This window comes from Mustela nivalis (assembly GCF_964662115.1).
Source record: "Mustela nivalis genome assembly, chromosome: 4".
NCBI lineage: Eukaryota > Metazoa > Chordata > Mammalia > Carnivora > Mustelidae > Mustela > Mustela nivalis.
Genome location: NC_139023.1, coordinates 145,086,035 through 145,108,375, shown reverse-complemented (window position 1 = coordinate 145,108,375; position 22,341 = coordinate 145,086,035). Strand labels below are relative to the sequence as shown.

Sequence of the window (22,341 nt, the reverse complement as noted above, 5' to 3'; positions counted from 1 at the left end):
AATGCCAATGTTCCTTTCAGGAGTTGGGAATTTCGTTTTGCTCTCTCTGACCATTTAAAATTAGGAACCAGTCTAATAAATGGTTAAGTGAGTTTGTCAGAAAATATTCAAGTGTAAGGCAACAGTTTCCAAATTCCCTGCAGAGACTGGACACAGAGGAACATTGGCAACCAAGCCTGTTATTAAGAAGGTCACAAGATGCCATCTGTTCCCGTGTGCACCTTACTGTTCAAGCATAACATCAACGAGGAGCTGGCTGCAATAGATTTTGCCTGTGAACGTAAAAGTCAGCACTATAGTGGGGACCACAGTGATTTCAGTGGGCTTGTGTGAACAAACCATGCTGTCTGCCTATGGGATGCACAGGGCTATATGGGGAGAAGATGGGAAGAAGGCAAAGCACTGTTGTTAGGTCTGTTTTTGCTTATGGCTCAAATGTAATTTGGGAAGATACTTGCTGGTCTTCCCAATCTTTTTCTGTCTGGTTTTAGCCATCTACAAAATACGGTCATAGCACTCTTTCTTTACCTATAATTATGACAGTTAGGTAGATAAAAAGACCTTATTCTTTTATTGACTTCATTTTTTTTAATCTATAAAGAAGTTGAAGGAATAGCACAATCAATATTCACTCTTGCCTAGATTCTTCAGTTCTTAATATTTTGTCACATTTGTTAACATGTAGCTTTATCCTTATCTCTTTATTCTGATACTTGTATATACTTCTTTGCTGAACTTCTGAGAGTACATTACAGATATCATAACCGTATATCCTTAAATACTTCAACACTTACCTAAGAGTAAGAATGTTCTCTTACATAACCATCCTACTGTTATCACACTCAAGAAACTTGATATTGATAGAATAATTTTTACTTAATAAATGGACCGTGACATGCCTTGTTCTTAAAAATCTGTCAGGGAAAGGCTTGTTCTGTCATCAACCCCAACGGTTAGCAACTCTCTCTTTAAGACACTTCATATTTTTGAGGGACTTTGAAAAATCTAATGAAAGCTCTGGGCCCTATCTTCAGAAAAGCATCTGAAAAGAGAGTTCCGCAAGCCAACAATCTTGGGTCCCTCCAGGACGTCCATGGACTCTAGGTCAAGTGTTATTAATCTTTGATCTAAATTCTCCTCTTTTGTGTACATACAGTTTAAGACCATAGTTCTCAGGAAAGGTTAAGAATAGTTTGTCTTCCCTTTCCAACATTGTTTTGTGTTCAGGAGTCTTCATTTCAAGAAACCCAGAGTTTCAAGGAATTCAGAGATGTGTAGGTAGGAGATCATCCCCAATCTATGAGAAGGAATCTCAACCAGAAATATGGCTGAGTGTTATATTATGACAGACACCCAGGAGGTGGACTACATGATTAGAAGACCTAAAAGAATACTACTAAACTCGAGGGTCTCTGATCCTGGAAGCCCTGATGCTCACAGTCCTACCCTTGCTTTCTTGACAACATGCTGTTAGAAACCAAATACTTGCAGCATTCCATCAGGATTGGCACAACATTTAAGGACTTAATATGTAAAGGTGGAATTTGTTGGATGTTACTAACATCGTTACTTTCATCAACAAAATTGCTCAGTTTGGTTATAATTCTAGGACTGGGAAGGGGAAACAGGGAGGTGAGTAAACACTAGAAAATCAGGGTAATAGTAAATGTCCTTAATTAAAAGGCTGATTAAAACTACCACTGTCAGGTTGCACTGTGGGCTCTATTTTGTCAACTGTGAACTCACAAAGAAAAAAAGTCACTAGCTAACCATACAACAACATACGTGGGCTCGCTGGTGTTCCTCTCCACAAGTGGACGAAAGAAAACAGAGATATTTCTAGCTCTGAGAAATGACAAAGTTTGGGGAAATGATGGACATACATGCTTTCCCCCCCATAATCCACCAAAAAAACTTTCTGTAAAACTTTAATATTACAGAATCATATCATTTACTAATTACTGATTATCACATATAATTCTTGAAAGGAAGGGTGACATAAAACTAGTTAAAGCCTCTGGCAGGCCTGTGGGATTTATAAAAGTCTTACAGAGCTTTGAAGGCTGAAGATTCACAACCAATGGAGTAATCAGAACTAATTGTGCAGGATAAACTTCTTATCCACCTGCTTTTACTTTAGCTATGAAAAAGTGGGATTTTCTTGAATTTAACTAAATAATTGTTGGACTCTATATTTTGACTTTAGCTTGAGATATCTTGTTTTTAAAAATTTATCAGCATAAAATTGCATAAATAGCAATAAGCATTTGAGAAAAATTGTTCCTCTCCCTTGACTCATTCCTAATGAAGAGACTGCATCATGTTATGCCAAGCAAGGCCTGTTTCTTCCTTTAAACCTATATATAGGTATATATATATATGATTTATTTATTTTTTAGAGGTGGGGAGAGAACACAAGTGGGAGGGACAGAAGGAGAGGGAGAGAGAATCTTAAGCAGATTCTGTGCTGAGCATGGAGCCTAGTGTGGGGCATGACCCTGAGATCATGACCTGAGCTGAACCAAGAGCTGGATGCTTAACCAACTGTGTGACCCAAGCACCCTGATATTTATTTTTAATCAAATTAAATTTTTTCTCTTATTTTTAAAATCAAAATATACCAGAGAACTCAACATGATCAGTCATTAGGGAAACGTAAATTAAAACCATTGAGATACCACTCCACATCCATGAGATTGGCTGTATCCACAAAGACTGATAATAACAAATGTTGGAGAGGATATAGAGAAGCTAGAATCTTCATTGATTGCTAATGGAAAGTGTTGGAAAACACTTTGACAATTTCTTTTAAGTTAAACATAAACTCACCATAGGATTCAACAATTCCACATATAGGTATTTACCCAAGAGAAATGAAAACATATATCCAAAGACTAGCACATGAATGTTCACTGCAGCATTACCTATAATAGCCAAAATGGGAAATAACGCTTATGTCTATCAACTGGTGAAGGGACAACAAAATTTGGTATATTCATACAATGGAATACTGCTCATTAATAAGAAAGAACAAAATACCAAATAGCTACAATGTGAATGAACCACAAAAACATTATGCTAAGAGAGGGCAGACATAAAAGGCCACCTAGTATATGATTCCATTTAAGTGTAATGTCCAATACAGGCAAATCTATAGAGAAAGTAGGTTAGTGGTTTTCTGGGGCTGAGGGCAGAAAAGGAGATTAGCCATAAATGGGCATGAGAAATCTTACTGGGATAATGAAAATGCTCTAATACTAGATTATGGTATTATGATGATGGTTGTATAACTCAATAAATTTACTTGAAATCATTAACTATATACTAAAAGTGGGTCAATTTTATGATATGTAAGTTATATCTCAACAAAAAATTTTTTTCAACAAAACTGTTAAAAAAATATACCATAAAGTTGTAAAAAATATACCTCTTCAGACCTTGAGAAAAAATTATAGCCTTAGAATTTCAGCATAGCCTTGGTTCCTTCTGACTCTAAAAGTACAAGCTGTGTATTATAGAAAGTTCCAGGCATAAAAATGTTTAACTCAACTTACAGTTTCTGGTTCTGCTTATAAGGAGCTTAGAAGATGCCCCTCCATTCTAACAACAGGTAAAAATCTGAACAGAAATAAAAATCCACAACTCTTCTTGGATTCATAAGAAAGGTGAGGACACAGGGCAAACTGCTCCCCCTAACATTAGAAAGATGAAGTGAATATAAGTAGTCTTAGCTTACCAGAGTGAGACTCACCAGCAGAAACCACAATAGGAACCAGTAACAGGGTTTGAATATCTGAACTGTAATTGAGGAGTTGCTGGAGACTCAGTGCAAATAAGTCTGGGGGTTGAAAACTCCAGAGGGACCTAACCATATGAAAGTCCCTATAGTATTGTGAGATTTATCGCTAGGAATTTGGCCAGGTTATCACAGTAAATATCAGAGAAAAATTCCCTAGTGCTTCCAGCACGAAAAGGAGAAATTACCATTTTGAAGGACTCCAGAGTACTATGTTCTTCTTAACAAGGGCTGCCCTCAGGAGAAACTATTTTACCAAAGTCTAATCTGCCAGGGTGTTCAGTTAGGGTACCCTTACTGAGTTGGTGAAAAAGCAATACCAAACTCCAGCCTACCCTAGCCTTCCATGAGGGAGAAGAAAAATACTCAACTCTAGGCCACTCTAGCCATCCTGTTCCACCTAACAGGGGAGGAAAACAAACAAAAAAACAACTTAGAAACACTTGTGAAGTTCACTATCCAGAGGCAGAGGCTCACTAAAAGACTGAGACCTGGGCACCTGGGTGGCTCAGTGGGTTAAGCCGCTGCCTTCGACTCAGGTCATGATCTCAGGGTCCTGGGATCGAGTCCCGCATCGGGCTCTCTGCTCAGCAGGGAGCCTGCTTCCTCCTCTCTCTCTCTCTCTCTGCCTGCCTCTATGCCTACTTGTGATCTCTCTCTGTCAAATAAATAAAATCTTAAAAAAAAAAAAAAGACTGAGACCTAATCATAGGACTGTAGAATGCTTCCCCTCCTCCTACACCCCACTACCTCATTATTAAGGGCTTATTTACAGCAAGTTTTTTCCTCAGTACATCATGTCCTGCTATCAAGAAAAAGTTACAAGACATACTAAAAGGCAAAACACAGTTTGAAGAGCGAGCAAGCATTAGAACCAGATGTGGCAGACTTTGTTATTATCAGGTCAGGAATTTAAGACAACCATGATTCATATTCTAAGGGCTCTAATGGATAAAGTAGACAGCATACAGGAACAGATGGGCAATGAAAGCAGAAAGATGGAAATCCTAAGAAAGAACCAAAAGAAATGCTAGAGATCCAAAACACTGAAACAAAAAATGAAGGATGTCTTTAATGGGTTTATAAGTACAGTGGTCATGGCTGAGGAAAGAATCTCTGAGCTTAAGGTTTTCTTAGTAGAAACATCTAAAACTGACAAGCAACAAAAACAAAGATTGAAAAAAAAAAAAAAAAAAAAGAACAGAACAGAATGCCCAAGGACTGGAACAACTACAAAAGGTGTAACATATGTGTAATGGGAATACTGGAAGGAGAAGAAGGAATGGAATAGAAGAAACATTGAACAACTAAGAATTTCCATTTCCACAAATCAATGTCAGACAACAAAGCACAGATCCAGCAATCTCTGGGAACCCTGTGCAGGGTAAATGTAAAACAAACAAGATACTTACATCTACGCATATCATTTTCAAACAACAGAACATAAAAGATAAAAAAAAAAAAAACCTCCTGGAAGAAGCCAGAGGGGAAAAACATCTTACCTATAGAGAAATAAGAATTGTATCCAACTCTACTTAGAAACTATGGAGGCAAAAAGAGAAGAGCATGAAATACTTAAGGTTTTGTGAGAAAACAAAACAAAACAAAACCCACCAACCTAGAATTCTGTACCTTGTGAAATTATATTTCAAAAATGAAGGAGAAATAAATACTTTCTCAGACAAACAAAAAGGGAATTTGTTGCCAGCAGATCTGCCTTGCAAGAAATATTAAAAGTTCTATAAAGAGAAGGAAGATAATAGTTCAGAAATTCAGATCAATAAAAAGAAAGGAAAAGCACTGAAAGGTATAGGTAACTGTAAAGTAAAAACTTTTATTTTTCTCATTCTTAATCTAACGGATAATAGTTTGTTCAAAATGATAATAGTAACAATGTATTCAACCATGCAGGCTTATGTATGTGTCTTACGCATGTATGTGTCTTACTTCAAACAATGTAAGGGTTGGGGTATTGACCCTCCAGCACAGTAGAAAATCCACATATAACTTTGATCACCCAAAACTTACCTACTAACAATCTGCTGTTCACTGGAAGCCACTGATAACATAAACAGCTAATTAACACATATTTTGTATGTTATAGGTATTATATACTATTCTTCCAATAAAATAAGCTAGAAAAAAGAAAATGTTATTAAGAAAATCATAAAGAAGAGAAAATACACTTATAATACTATACTATAAAAAATTCATGTATAAGTGGGCCTTTGAAATCCAAAACCAAGCTGTTAAAGGGTCAATTGTATATGTACTTATTTATGCTTAAATATAAGAGAAATGAATGACAGCAATGCTACAAGAGATAGGAGAGGGTAATTAGGAATATTTTATTATTATAAGCTACTTGTAGCAGTCATGAAGTGGTGTAATGTTATTTGAAAGTGCATTTGGATTAGTTGTAAATGTATACTGCAAACTCAAGGGCAACCATTAAAAAAGTAAAAAAAAAAAAGAAGTGTAATTAAAATGCCAAGAAAGGAGAGAAAAAGGAATCATATAAAATGCTCAGATAGAACCACAAAAGCCTGAAAAAGAGTGAAAGACAAAAATAGGAAAAAGGAACAAGGGCAACAAATAGAAAACAGTAACAAATATGGTAGATGCTAATTCTGTTATATCAAAATCACTGTGAACATCAGTTCACACTAATCAGTAGACAGAGATTGTCAGTGGATCAAAAAATAAGGCCCAATTATATGTTGTTTACAAGAAACCAACTTTAAATATAAAGGCACATATAGATTAAAATAAATGAATGGAGAAAAATATGCTATGTTAATACTAAGAAAAATGAGGCAAGAATAGATATATTAATTTAGATATATATATGATAGTTTATAATATATGTATTATATAATAGAGACTTCAAAAGAGGGAACTTATCAGGAATAAAAAAGGGTACTAAATAATAATAATTATAAAGGTGTCAAACCTCCAAGAAGATAAAATAATCTTTAATGTTCATGTGCTTAACAACACAGTGTCCTACGGTGTGAGGCAAAAGCATGGAATTGTAAGGAGAAACAGAGGAATCCACTGTCATGGTTGAAGACTTCAGCATATCTCTATCAGAAATGGACAGATCCAGTAGTAAGGACATAGTTGAACTCAACAACATATCAATCAATTAGATATAATCACCATCTCTTAGATGACTTCATCCAACAATGGCGGAACATACATTCTTTTAAAGATCAGATGGAATATGGACCAAGTTAGACTACATTCTGGGAAATAAAACACACCTTAAAATTTAAGAGAATAGCAATCAGAATATTTGCTCTCAGACCACAGTGGAATTAAATTAGAAATCAATAACAGAAGGATAAGTGGAAAACCCCCAAATAAGTAAACAACAGATTTCTAAGTAACATGAGTCAAAGAAGAAATCTGGAAAAGCTAAAGAAAAATTTTGAACTAAGTGAAAATGAAAACACAACTTACCAATTTGTGTAATGTAATAAAAGCAGTGATTGGAGGGAAATTTATAGCATTGATTGCATATATTAGCAAAGAAGAAAAATCTAAAATCAACCTAATTTCTATGTTAGAAAACTCAAATAAGAAGAGCAAATTAAACTGAAAATAAGGAGAAGAAATCATAAGAATTAGAGCAGAAATCAATACACTTGAAAACAGGAAGTCAACAGAGAAAATTAAGGAAACCAGAAGCTGATTATTTGAAAAGATGAAGAATTTCTAAGGGGGGGGAGGGGATACATTAATTACTAATATCAGAAGTGAAAGAGAAAACATTGCTACAGACCCCATAGACATTAAAAGAATAATAAAGAAATATTATATATAACTTTATGCCCCCAAATTTGATAACTAAAATGATGTCTTCCTTGAAGACACAAGCTGCCAAAACTCACACAAGAAAAAACAGTCTGAATAGGCTTATATCTATTAAAGAAATTAAATCAGTAATTAACAACCTTTCCAAGCAGATGGCACTAGGCCTAGATGGGTTCACTGGTGAATTTTACCAAACATTTAGGGGAGAAATTATACCAATTCTTCACAATCTCTTTCAGAGGACTGAAGGTGAGGAAATAATTCTTAACTAATATAGTGAAGCCAGGATTATGCTAATGCCAAAGCAAGGCAAAGACTGCAAAAAAAGAAAACTACAGACAAATATCTCATGAATATAGATGCAAAACTCTTCAACAAAATATTATCAAATAAATCCAACAATGTATACAAAGAATTCTATACCATGACCAAGTGGGATTACCCCAGGCATGCAACATTTAGAGTCAATTGATGTAATCCATCATATCAAGAGACTAAAAAAGAAAAATCACATGATCATATCAATAGATGCAGAAAAAGCATTTGACAAAATCCCACACCCATTCATGATTAAAACAAAAAAAATCTCAGTAAACAAGAATAGAGAACTTCTTCAACTTATGAAGAAAATCTACAAAAAACCTATAGGTAACATCATAGTTAATAGAAACATAAAGCTTTTCCACTGAGATCAGATAGTGTTCTCCTCTCACCACTTCTTTCAACATCATGCTGAAAGTACTAGCTAATGCAGTAAGACAAGAAAAGAAAATGGAAGTTATAGAGATTGGAAAGGAAGAAATAAAACTTTGTTCACATATGAGATATTATCTATGAAGAAAATTTTTTTTAATGATTTAAAAAAAAACCCTCTCTTGGAAATAATAAATGATTATAGTAAGGTTGCAAGATACAAGGTTAATATACAAAAGTTGATTGCTGGGAGGCCTGGGTGGCTCAGTGGGTTAAGCCTCTGCTTTCAGCTCAGGTCATGACCCCAGGATCCTGGGATCGTGTCCCGCATCAGGCTCCTTGCTCGGCGGGGAGCCTGCCTCTCTCTCCGCCTCTGCTTGCCTCTCTGCCTGCTTGTGTGCTTTCTCTATCTCTCCTTCTGACAAATAAATAAATAAATAAAATCTATAAAAAAACAAAAGTTGATTGCTTTCCTATATACCAGCAATGGACAAGTGAAATTTAAAATTAAATTCAGTGCAATCACTCAATCCCCACAAAGTTATTTTGTGGAAATCAACAAAGTGAATCTAAAATTTGTGTGGGAAGGCAGAGACAGAATGGCCAATACAATACTGGAGAACAAGAACAATGTTGGAGGGCTGACATTACGGAACTTCAATACTTACAATAAAGCTACAGTAATTAAGACAATGTGGTATTGGCAAAAGAATAGACATACAGATTAACAGAACAGAATAGAGGGCCCAGAAATAGACCCACATAAATATAGGCAATGTATCTTTGACAGAGGAACAAAGGCAGTGCAATAAAGAAAAGGGCTTTTTCAAAAATTTTTGTTGGAACAACTGCCAAATGGAAAAAAAAAAAAAAAGCCACATGCCAAAAGGAAAAAAAAAATCTAGACATGTTCCTTACACCTTCACAAAAATTAACTCAAGATGGGGACGCCTGGCTGGCTCAGATGGTTGGATGACTGCCTTCGGCTCAGGTCATGATCCCGGAGTCCCAGGATCGAGTCCCGCATCGGGCTCCCAGCTCCACCGGGAGTCTGCTTCTCTCTCTGACCTTCTCCTCGCTAATGTTCTCTCTCACTGTCTCTCTCTCAAATAAAATCTTAAAAAAAAAAAAAAAAAAAAAACAACAACTTCAGAAAATTAAAAAAAAAAAATTAACTCAAGATGGATCATGGACCTAAATGTAAATGCAAAAGTATAAAACTCTAGAATATAACATAGGAAATACCTAGATGACCTTGGCTATGGTAATGACTTTTTAGATACAACACCAAAAGCATGATCCATGAAAGAAATAATAGATAGGCTGGACTTGATTAAAATTAAAAACTTCTGCTCTGCACAAGACAATGTCAAGAGAATGAGAAGCCACAGATAGGGAGAAAATATTTGCAAAAGACACTTTTGGAAGGAACTGTTATTCTAAATATACAGAGCAGTCTTAAAACTCAAAAAGAAGAAACAAAAAACTGACTAAAAAATGAGCCAAAGACTTTAACAACCACCTCACCAAGAAAGATATAAGTATGGCTAATAACTGGGCACCCGAGTGGCTCAGTTGATTAAACATCCAATCATGAAATCAGCTGAGGTCTTGATCTCAGGGTCTTGAGTTCAAGCCCTGCACTGGGCTTTGCACTGGGCATGGAACCTCCTAAAAAAAAAAATTTTTTTTTTAAATTAAAACACACACACACACACACACACACGGGGGGGGGGGCTGGCGGAGAGAAAGAGAGAGACCTTCTTTAATAGGTGAATAGATAAATGAACTGTGGTACATCCAGACAACGCAAGATTTATTCAGCACTAAAAAGAAAGAGCTATCAAGCTATGGAAGACATGGAAGCATCTGATGTGCATATTACTAAGTGAAAGAAGCCAATCTGAAAGGCTACCCACTACATGATTCCAACTACCTGACATTCTGGAAAAGGCAAAACCATGGGTACAGTAAAAAGATCAGAGGTTGCCAGGGGCTGGGAAGGAAGAGGGATGAATAGGCAGAGCACAAAGGATTTTTAGGGCAGTGAAAATATTCTGTATGATACTCTAATGACGGACAAATGTCATTATTCATTTGTCCAAACGTATAGATTGTACAGCACTACAAGTAAACTGTAATGGGAAAGGTGATTGTGATGTGTCAGTGTAGGGTCCTGCATTTTAACAAATGTCCCACTGGGGTAGGGGAATGTTGGTGATGGAAGGCTATGCCTGTGTGGGGGCAGGCGTATTTAGAAACTCTATGTATCTTTTTCTCAGTGTTGCTGTGAACCTAAAACTGCTCTAAAAAACTAAAATCTTTAAAAATAAAAAGAGCAGCATTTGAAAGGTTAACTATTTTTAGATTGAGAAAGGGGACATAGCTAATTATTTTTAGCTGAATTAAAACTCAAGAAAATTAACAAAGACTGAAACACATCTGCTACTTGAGTCTTCAGAAAAACCTCACTGAGAAAGCCAAAGGACATGTAAAACTGAGTTATTTTAATAATATTTTTAAATTATAGACTTATATAATTTCAATGTCTCCTAGCTGTTATCAGTATGGTTTTCTTTTTAAAATAAAACTGAAATGTGTACCATTAAAAAAAAATTACCTCTACCCACAAAAGCTCCAAAGTATTTACTATGAATTAACTTTTCATCACAGCTTTGTTTTACCTCTTACTTTTCTGTTGGTCAACTTCTAAAGGGAAATAAGGCACATGTGTACAATTTATTTGTATGGTATGATCAGGAGTATAAGAGACTTTATCCTAACATTGGGTTTAATCCTTGTTTTTCCTCTTTATATGTATGCAGGACTATTTCCTCAAATAACCAGTTCTTTTAAGAATGCACCTGATGTCAAACACAGTGTGGTAAGTCCAAAATTTCTCAGCCATCATTTACATGGAGAGAGCTTAAATCATTGTACCTTGCATATTTTATTAAAAAACAAAGTTGCAGTTGTTTAGAATTATTTATTCATCAAACACTTGTTTATGAGTACTTAATTTATTGTGTGTGTAACTTTCTTTTAGGTGATGGGGATAAAAAAATAAACAACCAGGGTTATAAACTGTTAACTGAAAAAATAAAATAAAAGAATAAAAAATGTTACAAAAACACCTTTTGTCAGATTTTAAACTTTCAAATAATACAGAGGAATAGAGACAAAGTAAAAAGTATCTGAAATCCTTTCCCTACCCTCAGGGATAATCACCATGAACATTTTAGTGAACTTCCTTAGAAATGTCTTCCTATGCTTATGCATAGACAAAGATAACACACACACATCCATGTGCACACACACACACACACACACACACACAAGATACACTGATGGGATCTACTGTCCTCTGATCTGCTTTTTTTTTTTTTTTTTAAAGATTTTATTTATTTATTTGACAGAGATCACAAGTAGGCAGAGAGGCAGACAGAGAGAGAGAGGAGGAAGCAGGCTCCCTTCCGAGCAGAGAGCCCGATGCGGGACTCGATCCCAGGACCCCGAGATCATGACCTGAGCCGAAGGCAGCGGCTTAACCCACTGAGCCACTCAGGCGCCCCCTCTGATCTGCTTTAATCACTGAATATTTTCATGAACATATTCTTTCAGTGTTAGCAATAATATTTACCATTTTTATGGATATGTAAGATTTCATGGACTGGATATATCAAAATTTTAAAATCTCTCATATTGCCAGGCATTTAGGTTTTTCAAACTGGCAACTATTATAAACAATGCAGTGGTGAATAAATTTAAATATAAATTTTTGCAGTTGTACAATTATCTCCTCAGGGTACTTTCTCATAAGTAGACTTCTCGGATCAGGAGTTAAGCTTATTTTAAACTTTGATATATGGCCAAATTGCCTTCTAGAAAACTGGCCTCGTGCACCAGCAGTACTCAACAGTGGCTTTTTTCCTATATTTTCTCTAACAGTGGTTTTAAAAATAATTTTAATATTTCCTACTTTGATAAAGATATTTTAATTTCCTTTTAACTTTAATTTCTTTATTAGTGAGTTTGAGCGTCTTCTATTAGTTATTCATAGTTCTTTTGTGATTATGGTCAATTCTCATAATTTGAGATAGCTATATTTTCTAAAGTCCTTACTAACACTGAATTACTGGACCATTGCTCCTAGGAGAAATGTAGGGCCAGGCTCTTGTGAGTCCCTGGTCACAACATTTTCATCAACTGTAAATTTGTGTTTATGTGTGTCTCTATTTAAAGATACCTTATTTCATAAGTTTGGTTGATTCATTAACTTTGCACTTACAGCCAACAGCACTCTAACTCATGCCTAAATGAAGTTGATCTAACAAATGTGTTTTCTCCATAAAGCACATCAAAATCTTCTTCCACTTAGGAACGTCACACAGCATGTCAGCACTACACTGGGGGCCATTTTAAACAGTGAAATCATCAACAAAACACATAAAAATGCAGAAAATGTGGCACTATATAGCCACCCCCAAAGGACATTTGTTTAAAGAGGAGAGCTGAAATAAGACTGAGAAAATGCATGTCAGGTGACTCGAATTGTTTTGTGCTCTCTGAATGTCCTTGAATGCCTCCCTCAAAAATGCTGCATATAATGACTTTGGTGTTACAAATAAATTTTATAGAGTAGGAAAACTGGAAAACCTGGAATCCATGAATAATGAAGATTGATTATATTCATTTTCTTTGCCCACATTTCTGTTAGGGTGTCTTGCTTTACACATTGATTTGTATGTGCTACTTCTATATTAGGATAGTACTCTTTTGCCTATCCTATTTTATCAATATTTTCCCCATTTTGTCTTTCTATTCTACTACTGTTAGTGTCTGTTATTACAATGGCTTTTGACAGCAGTATCAAAAACTGCCTTTTGAATGAGGAACCACAACACTGGAAAAGCAGTTTTATTAAATGTCTATTGTTGTAAAGGTGGTTGGTATTTATTTTTATCTCTCTTTTTCATAGGTACACCAAATTCTGTTTGGTGATTTTTCTACAGCACCTCCAAATTATGAAAAATCATGTAAGTCCTGTCCCAAACTATCACTTTATATCATGTTCTGCCTTCATTTTAATTATGGTCTTCATCTGATAATTTCCTCCCTTCCAGAGTCTGAGGCCATTTAAGGTCTTCTGCATTTCTGCTTCTTTCCTGCTGCCATGCACCGTGTTACTTTGTTGTACCTCTCCTAACAGTAAGGTTGGCAGGATGCAGAAATAAGAGGAGGGAGAAATCCCAGACAGACATTTGCCAGCAACAGCTTTGAAAAAGAGCATATACGTGAGAAGGTTGTGGTGGTAGTAAAAGTTGGCGGGGCTGGAGGTTAGTATGGATGTGAATGTTGGGAACTATTGATTAAAAGTGACTTAGAAGCTACCCTATGACCCGGCAATTGCACTACTGGCTATTTATCCCAAAGATACAGATGTAGTGAAAAGGGAAGCCATATGTACCCCAGTGTTCACAGCAGCAAAGGCCACAATCACCAAACTGTGGAAAGAGCCAAGATGCCCTTCAATAGATGAACGGATAAAGAAGATATGGTCCATATAATACAATAGAATATTATTCAGCCATCAGAAAGACTGAATACCCAACTTTTGCATCAACATGGATGGGGCTGGAAGAGATTATGCTGAGTGAAATAAGTCAAGCAGAGAGAGTCAATTACCATATGGTTTCACTTACTTGTGGAACAAAAGGAACAACATGGAGAACATTAGGAGAAGGAAAGGAAAAGTGAAGTGTGGGGTTGGAGGGGGAGACAAACCATGAGAGACTGTGGACTCTGAGAAACAAACTGAGGGTTTCAGAGTGGAGGGAGGTCGGGGGACGGGTGAGCCTGATGCTGGGTATTAAGAAGGGCACGGATTGCATGGAGCACTGGGTGTTATACGTAAACAGTGAATCTTGGAACACTACATCAAAAACTAATGATGGACTGTATGATTACTAACATAACACAATAAAAAAAAGTGATTAGGAGTATTAGTAAGTTTCATTTAGTCAGTAGACTATTACAAGCACTTACACATTGCCTGTCTCTTTCTACTAGGTATGAGAATTAAAAAGCCAGTATCTAAGAACCTGATCAACTACAATCAACTAAGGAAAGACTTTCTGAAGCACGTAAGAGTGTTTTTGCTTGTCACCCAACAGTGGATTCCTGGGGTGGTGTCAGTAAGTGTGCATGGTGTGGAAGCAAGGACGGTGGTGTGTGTACGTGCAGAATTGGTAGGAAGGTGATCCCAAACTTATAATCATGTGACTAACAGAAAAGTCGACTGTTCTGATGAGCATTCTTTCTCAAAGCATCATGAACATTCTTGTATTGATTTCTCCATTTGTTGTGGAAACAAGCCCCAGAGAGGCTTAAGGTAATTGGAAATTTCTCTCCTACCGCCCAAATTTTCATCAGCGTTATCAGTGATTTGATGGATTCTGCCTCTTGCAAAAAAAGGCAATGAGTTCTCAGATTGTCCTTCCTTTCTGGGACCCACCCTGGGTGCCCACTGTCCTGGGCTCACTCTCCTCAGATGCCTGTTCTTCCATATCCAATGTCTACATCTCTGCTCCCCCTCACATGGTCCTCCAGAGCAGGGGCTTTGTCTCGCCTGATCAGATTTTCTCAAGATCCAGCAATTTTTTTTTTTTAACAGAATGCTAAAATGGAATTCTTTTTATGTCTTAAGAGTTCTGGCAGAGATTCCTAAAGAATGAGTTGAAAAAAAGGAATAAAAACTAGTTTTCTGCAAGCACTCCACTAACTTCACCTCATTTAATATAAAAGTTACAATTATTCTTGCTATCCTCTTCCTTTTTTTTTTTTTTCAAAGATTTACCTTTAAATTGACTTGAAAAAAAATCCCAGCCTCACCCTAGGTAATTATACTTGTGACACCATGGATTTGGTACTCTAGTTATGTGTATTAGAAAAAAAACAAAACAAAACAAAACAAAAACCTGACCATTAAAATAAGAAGTGTTACTCAAGTACCACCTAACATTTTCACAATAACCCCTGGTTGTATAAACATATCACTTTGGAAAATGCTCATCTATGGGTACCAACTAGCTAATCTGATAAAGTCAGCTAATGGGGCAGGGTTGGACAACCCACCTGGGTTCCCAGGTAATTAGTCCATTGAATGATGGCCTTCCAGAAATTGTGCACTTTTCTTGACTTTTCTGCTGTAGTAGTTGATAAGTTTCCCACAGAGCATGGCAAGCATGAGAAGGCAGGGCCGTGGCAGGCTGTGGAGGGAGTTCTTTGTTGGGGGGGGTTGGAGCTGGGCAAGTCTACTGAAAGATACATTGTGTGTGGCTGGGGAGGGGGGTGCAAGGAGCTCCCTTCACTGTAGGGTTGCTGCATCCTTCTAGGAAGAGTAGATGATTTCCTGAAAGTATATTTACCGCTAGCTGGGCCTCTTGGGAGTTACTTGGGAGAATCATTAACTATTGCTAAATAAATAAATCCCTCTTGCTGCGTGGAGCTGTACTGGCGCCAAGCAATTCCATTGCCAGTGGCTGCAGCTGTTGTGGGGAACAGTTGCCTTTCTCTTTGAGGTACTTCACCCACCCCCCTCCCCTAAAGTGATTTTCCTAACCTCACAGTAGCCTTTTCAGTCAACGATTCCTGACAAATTAGTGGCATTACATCCCACTCTTGTTCTTAGGGTACATCCACTCTTGTTTTAGGGTACTCCCCCCAGCCCCTGTCGCCCTCTCACCACCTCCATATCCCCCCACTCTGTCCACACAATGAATACGGGGCACTTGTTTGGGAAACCTTGGGCCTGGAGTTCTAACCACAAAATAAATCATGACCTTTCATTTATTAGACGAGGCAAACTCTTAATTATTTTCAGAGGTGCTGTATCTTGGGGGAGGAGAACAGGCACTGAGATGTGAAATGCACAAACTCCCCCCATCAGCAACAGGCAGGGATTGAATGAAATGTTCAGCAACCGGTAAGGATTATTCTCACTGTTTAAGGTATTCGCCTGGAATCTAATGCCTTGGTAACCATCTTCTTAATATCGGTATTTCCGGGTCTTATCTTCAAGAAACGCACGTTGCGGGGCACCTGGGTGGCCCAGTAGGTTAAAGCCTCTGTCCTCTGCTCAGGTCATGATCCCAGGGTCCAGGGATCGAGCCCCACATCCGGGCCTCTGCTCAGCAGGGAGCCTGCTTCCTCCTCTCTCTCTGCCTGCTTCTCTCCCTACTTGTGATCTCTTTCTGTCAAATAAATAAATAAATAATTTAAAAAAAAAAAAAAAAAAGAAAGAAAGAAAGAAAAGAAAAAGAAACACACGTTGCCAACCTGGAAAGCAGAGAAATTAGCACCCGGGAATTCAGCCTAACCGAACAGCAGGGAAGACCGGGAAAAGAATCTTAACCACGAAGGGAGGGCTAGGCAAGGCCAGTGGAGAAGCAGTGGTAGCTCCTTTGGGATTCCAGAGCTCCCGCATGTTCTCCCTCTCTCCTGCTTCCTGGCTGGCCTTCCTGACAGACACGATGTATGTGATAGGAAGGTTAGCAGAGACGGAGGAAAACGCAGGACAGTCCCCGCTCCTGCCTAAGACGGAGGGCTCGGCCACGTCCTTCGCACCCAGTCCGGCGCACAGAGTGACCCCTGCGGGGGGCGAGCGCTAACGAGCCGGCCGTTCTCCTGCAGCTGCTCGCACCGGGTGACTCCGCAAGCCCGGCCGGCTCGTCGGAAGACTCAGAAGGTGACCAGCGCTCCGCTTCTGGTCTGGGACGACCGTCACCGTCACTTAGCTGAGTCGCAAAACCAAGTCCCAAAGGTGGAGGCCTGCGGTTTGCTCAAGGACTCTGAGGTAGGAGCGGGCCCGCCCACATCTAGACTTTCACAGGCTGGCCTTCCGGGACCCCTTCCCGGGCTCCAGAACACCCCCAGGCCTTGGAAGCGGGAACAAAAGTTATCGTTATAATCACTACTGATTTGTTCAAAGGGAAATACCTGGGAGTCACCCTTCTCCGCAAGAGCCACAGAAATGGTGCTGTGGCCCCGCGACCTGTGGGCTCCCGCGTGGAGGAGCCTGTCCCTTCCATCTGGGAGACCCCGGCGCGGAGGGGCGCAGGGGCGTGAGAAAGGCTTTTTTGTATTCTGAGCACTCGCCCCGCAGAGCCGCAGCCCAGCACGGACTGCCTTCCCTCAGCCCCGGGCGTCGCTGGGGAGCAGATGCGCCCGCGCCGTCGGTGGGGGGCGGGGGCGACGCGAGGCGCGGCGGGCCGGGCGCTGGGGGCGGGGAGATCGCGGCCTTTCACGCCCCGGCCATCCCCGGAGGGGCCCCTGCGGCCCCGAGGCTCCGCCCACGGCCCGCCCCTCGTACGCCGCGGGCTCCCTCTCCACCGCCCTCTGCCCCCTCCTTCCTCCGCGCTCCGCCCCGCGCTCCCTCCCACGTCCCGTCCGCGGGCTGCCCTCCGGTGCTGGGAGCTGCCGGAGGCGGGGCAGGGGCGCGGCTGCCGGACGCGGCGGCGCGGAAACCCAGCTGCGCGCGGGAACGAACTCGCCGCGGTCCCGGGCAGCGAAGGGCCCCAAGGGCTGGTGTCCTTTGAGGGCAGGGGGAACTGCGTGGTTAAGAAAGTAGCAGCCTCCTACCTCTTCCTCCCCACGTCGCGCCCCGCCCTCTGGCCCCTGCTCCATTTATTTCCATTTACCCAGACCGTGTTCTGCTGATTCCTGCTGAATAGAAGAGGTAATTCATTAAAAGTCGTACCACCATCGCTATCACCCCCCCCCACCCCCAAACTCCTAGTGATTATTTTTGTTCTTTAGCCCAGGTTAAGCTAAATACATTCCCGGGAAGCCATCTGGTCTGGTTCCCGGGATCCCTTCGTATGGTTTCCATTAAGCTCGCCAAACCGTGCATTAAAAATGCAGCCTTGGAGCCACTCAGGAACCTCCAGGATTTTTGCCTTTGCCAGCCTCATTTAGAGAATCTCAGGCAGGGAGAGGTAAAAGCCTCTGCTTGAGTTCTGAATCCAGTGCCCTATGGTCTCGGTCTTATGCTACAGTTAATATGCTTTACTACTCCAAGGAAATACAATTCTCCCTGTTAACGGGTATCATTCACTCATTCATTCATTCATTCATTCATTCAGTATTTGCTATTTGCGAAACACCAATTATTAGAATTCTGTTTTAATTCTAAAACTCTGTGTTAACAGCTTTACAGATGAGTTTACAAAATAACCTGGCCACAGAAATTGAGTTCGACCAGCAACATTTGTGTGATTGGGTCTACACCTTATCCTTTGTTATCTCCCATTCCACTACCTGCCACAGACAAAACACATACACACACACACACACACACACACACACACACAAATATTAGCTTGTGGGAAAATATTCCCTTACACATAATTTGGGGGTTGTGGTCCAAGAGAAAAGGAAACAGGTTCATAAAAATCATAGTGTTATAATTGTAAAGTTCCTTAGAATTCACCAAAAATACGCCTACTGGTTTATTGAGAAGACTCAGAAAGCGTAGTGGCTCAGAGGAGGTCACTGGGCTTTTAGTACTGTTGCCTAATTTGGGGAGGAGCCCAAGACCTCAAGTGCCATGTCACATACTGCAAGAAGGACTTTGATTAAACTCACTTTAGTTGCAGTCCATCCTCTTTCTCCTGCTCTCCCCTCTGCAGTTTTCCCTCTCTGTTCTGCTGTGGGTCTCGCCTGTGGGGTGGTGGGGTGGTGGTTTGCAGTCCTTTCTTGATTCCCCTAACCTAGGCTTCACTCCCTTCTTGCTCTTTTTCTTCCTTTCCTATCTCCCCACCCCACCCAAGCCCTGACCATGAGATTTTATTTGGGTTTTTAAAATGAAACCAGGTGCTGCCTAGAACAAAAGCAAAGTAATAACAAGGAAAGACTATCCAACGCTGAAGGAATGTGCTGAGTTTTATGACTCAGGCTGTCCTGGCAAAGAACTCCGACTTACATGGAGAGGTGGGTGGCACAGAGCTCGGACCATACATGGCAGCTCTAGCCTCCCAGATAGGAACACACAAGGCAGCCTGTGACTCATTTTCATAAAACCAGAGGCTCTTGTTCCTTGTGGGACAGGACTTCCTGGAGGCTAGAGCAGAAGGTTCTTCACCTTTTCCCTGTGGGGCCCGTTCAGCCTGATGTAGCAGGGGCCACCTTGAGGTTTGCAGGAAGGAAGCCTGGACAGAAGGTCCTCGCTGGGAAAGAAAATGGCTTGCTGGACTTGGGCAAGGGTTTTGGTGCATTGAAGTGAAGAGTAGTGTGTGTGCTGCAAAGCGACATGAAAATTAGCTTGTATTGTCCTGGAAACAATGGCTTGGGAGCTGCAGGTGATTCAGGGGAGTGGGGATGTGGCCCAGCTGCTGCAAGCCCAAGGGGTGTTTGCTCTCTTTGCAGTAATGTGTGTCGAAGAGCGCGCAGGAAAAGCTGGTAGGATTCCAGCGGCGTTTGTGGGTGCTATCACTAATGCAATCAGGGGTAAGAGCAGGATTGGGGGGGGGTGCTCTACATAAACACCTGAGAGACACCCAGGCACACATCGGCACATTCCGGGAATTCTTTGCACACAAGCACAGTAATGGGGTGAGGTGTACATTTTTTTTGGTTACTAAGAGACAGGCTAAGAGTTCTAAGGAGAATGTCTCTCCCAGCAGAGGTAGTGGGAGGGGTCTGAACTTGGAGGACAGGGATGTGTTTGTGCTCCTTCATTACACAGGCCTGGGTGGAACGGGGACCGATAGTGCTTCTTCTGGTTTCTGCCACCTCAGAGAAGGCTATCACTTTTGGAATGAGAATGAGTCTGGACTGGCATAAATGAGATCTCCATGCAGCAGCCTCTTGGATCGGGGCCTTATTTTCCCTTTTCTTCTTTCTTCTTTTTCTTTTCCCTTTCCATGGAATGCCCATTGAAAAGCTACAGTGACCATTCCATAATTGTTAAGAAAAGCTCGCGCTCCGCTTTTTTGTTAAAGTCTACTTACCTGGAAAAAGAAAGTCTTTTAAGGGCCATGACTTCATAAATATTTATAGTGTGAACAGGCGTCACTGGGGTTCTGTAGGAGAATGGGCTCATTCAGTTTTATTTATGATGTGACACTTGGGTGAGTGACATCCGTCATCTGGGTCGGTCCTCCACTCTGTTCCACTGAAGCATGTTTATGGAGTGATTATGCGCACAAATATTTGCTATATTTAGTCTCTCTCCTCCCCTCACCCCCTCTTAGCCCTGTCAACTCCCCAACCCAGCCAAAGGCCAAGCTTGTTGTCCAGGGAAGATTTGAACCCCAATGACAAGGCACAGGGCTTGAACAAATGGCGCGGAAGCTGGGAGGCAGTTAGAAAGGGACTGAGGACCATTACTACAGCATTCTTATGCTAAGGTGCTTGTGCGGGGCCTCCCTGCAGCAGGTGAGGGCTCTCAGCCGGGCGCGGAGCATTTGACAGGTGATGGGCGCAAGCCTGAGTGACGGATGCAGATGGAGCCTTAGGAAACTTTCCTTCCCAGGGAACATTCCCTGGACAGGCTCTCATAGCCCTCAAATCTGTCACTGTGCATCCTGGGGCTCTGGGGGCAGGGGACAGTGGGAGCTCTGTGACCTCTGCTGGGTCAAGGTTTCTGGTGTAATCCGAGGCTGTCCCCACTCAACCACACCTGGCCCCTGGCTGGGGGGTGGCAGCTGTCCTTCATCAGCTGGGGAGGAGGGAGTGGTGGGAGGGCCACCTTTGGCTTCTCGCTTTACAGCCGCACATGGCTCAACCTAGGCATTCCAGGCTGGCCCCCAGCCCACTCCCGGGCTCAGTGCTTGCCTGTGATCAGCTTGGCCACCTATTGTTTATCCTGGGAAGGGCCAGGTCTTGGCACAGAGGCCTGAAGTGTTGCCAGCATTTTATTTTTAGAGACAGGAAAATGTTTGCTTTTTGGCAGCTGCTTTTTTTTTGTTTTTTTTTTTTTTCATATACCGGGATGGTGTAAAAAAGTTCAAATGAGAGATTCCAAGCCTCAAACTCATGGCATATGACATAGGCAACAGTCCCATGAAGTTCTCATTAGAAGCCTTTGTGGAGCTAAAACATTTCATTAGTAGGTCTCTTGCGCAGAGTGAGTCTGCAGACCCTGTGGACCGGACATCTGATGAGTCCCTTTGCTGTGCAGTCCAGCTGGTCTGAGATTTTGCAGTTCTTACCTCCATTCATTTCCTTCTCTACAATTCATAATGTAGTCCAACTCGGTAGACAGAGTGAAAAAAACAATCAGCCTGCTGAATCCAAGGTTTGTCACCCCTCTGCAGACCCACGGTCATTGTCATCATGATGACTGGTACATTTCTACACGCAGAGGGCATTTCCAAGTTTTATTGGAAGTATTGTTTGCCCCAACGCAGTGTCTCTTAAATCATATTTTTGTAGGTCCCGTGATTCTAGCTACTGACAATTTATCTGAAAACGTCTTGTAAACTGTAATGACGTATGATGCAAAGGTGAAATGAAATGGAGACAAAAAACCAGAAACAGACTGACAGATACAGAGAACAATCTGGTGGTTTGTTGCTAGAGGACGGGGGAGGGAGATGGGTGAAACAGGTGAAGAGAATTAAGAGGTGCAAACTTTCAGATATAAAATAAGTCACGGAGACAAAAAATACAGCCTAGGGAATATAGTCAGTAATACTGTAATAACTTTGTGTAGTTGCAGATGGGGGGAACACTTATCCTGGTGAGCCCTGAGTAATGTATAGAAATGCCAAATGACTATGTTGTACACTTGAAACTGATATAACATTGTATGTAAATTACACTTCCGTAATAGTTTTTTTTTTTTTTTAATTTATTTGACAGAGAGATCACAAGTAGGCAGAGAGGCAGGCAGAGAGAGGAGAAAGCAGGCTCACTGAGCAGAGAGCCTGACGCGGGGCTTGATCCCAGGACACCGGGATCATGACCTGAGCCGAAGGCAGAGGCTTTAACCCACTGAGCCACCCAGGCGCCCCCCGTAATAGTTTTTATAA

The 22,341-nt window shown here is 40.7% G+C and overlaps 1 protein-coding gene across 7 annotated transcripts in view; it reads left to right on the top strand.

Annotated features, from left to right (window-relative positions):
• The window catches only part of LOC309863450 (uncharacterized protein C4orf51), a 95,855-nt gene that overhangs the window by 16,291 nt on the left and 57,223 nt on the right, over positions 1 to 22,341 (top strand). For 6 of the 7 annotated variants that reach the window (XM_082728281.1, XM_082728278.1, XM_082728280.1 and 3 more), the window contains exons 3-6: positions 11,134 to 11,192; positions 13,287 to 13,344; positions 14,378 to 14,451; positions 17,000 to 17,162. In XM_082728281.1, the coding sequence (XP_082584407.1) occupies positions 11,134 to 11,192; positions 13,287 to 13,344; positions 14,378 to 14,451; positions 17,000 to 17,107 (299 nt within the window). In that variant the 3' untranslated portion in view covers positions 17,108 to 17,162. Of the gene's footprint in view, positions 1 to 11,133; positions 11,193 to 13,286; positions 13,345 to 14,377; positions 14,452 to 14,740; positions 15,082 to 16,999; positions 17,163 to 22,341 lie in introns of those variants that run through there. The other variant, XM_082728282.1, reaches the window with a different exon arrangement.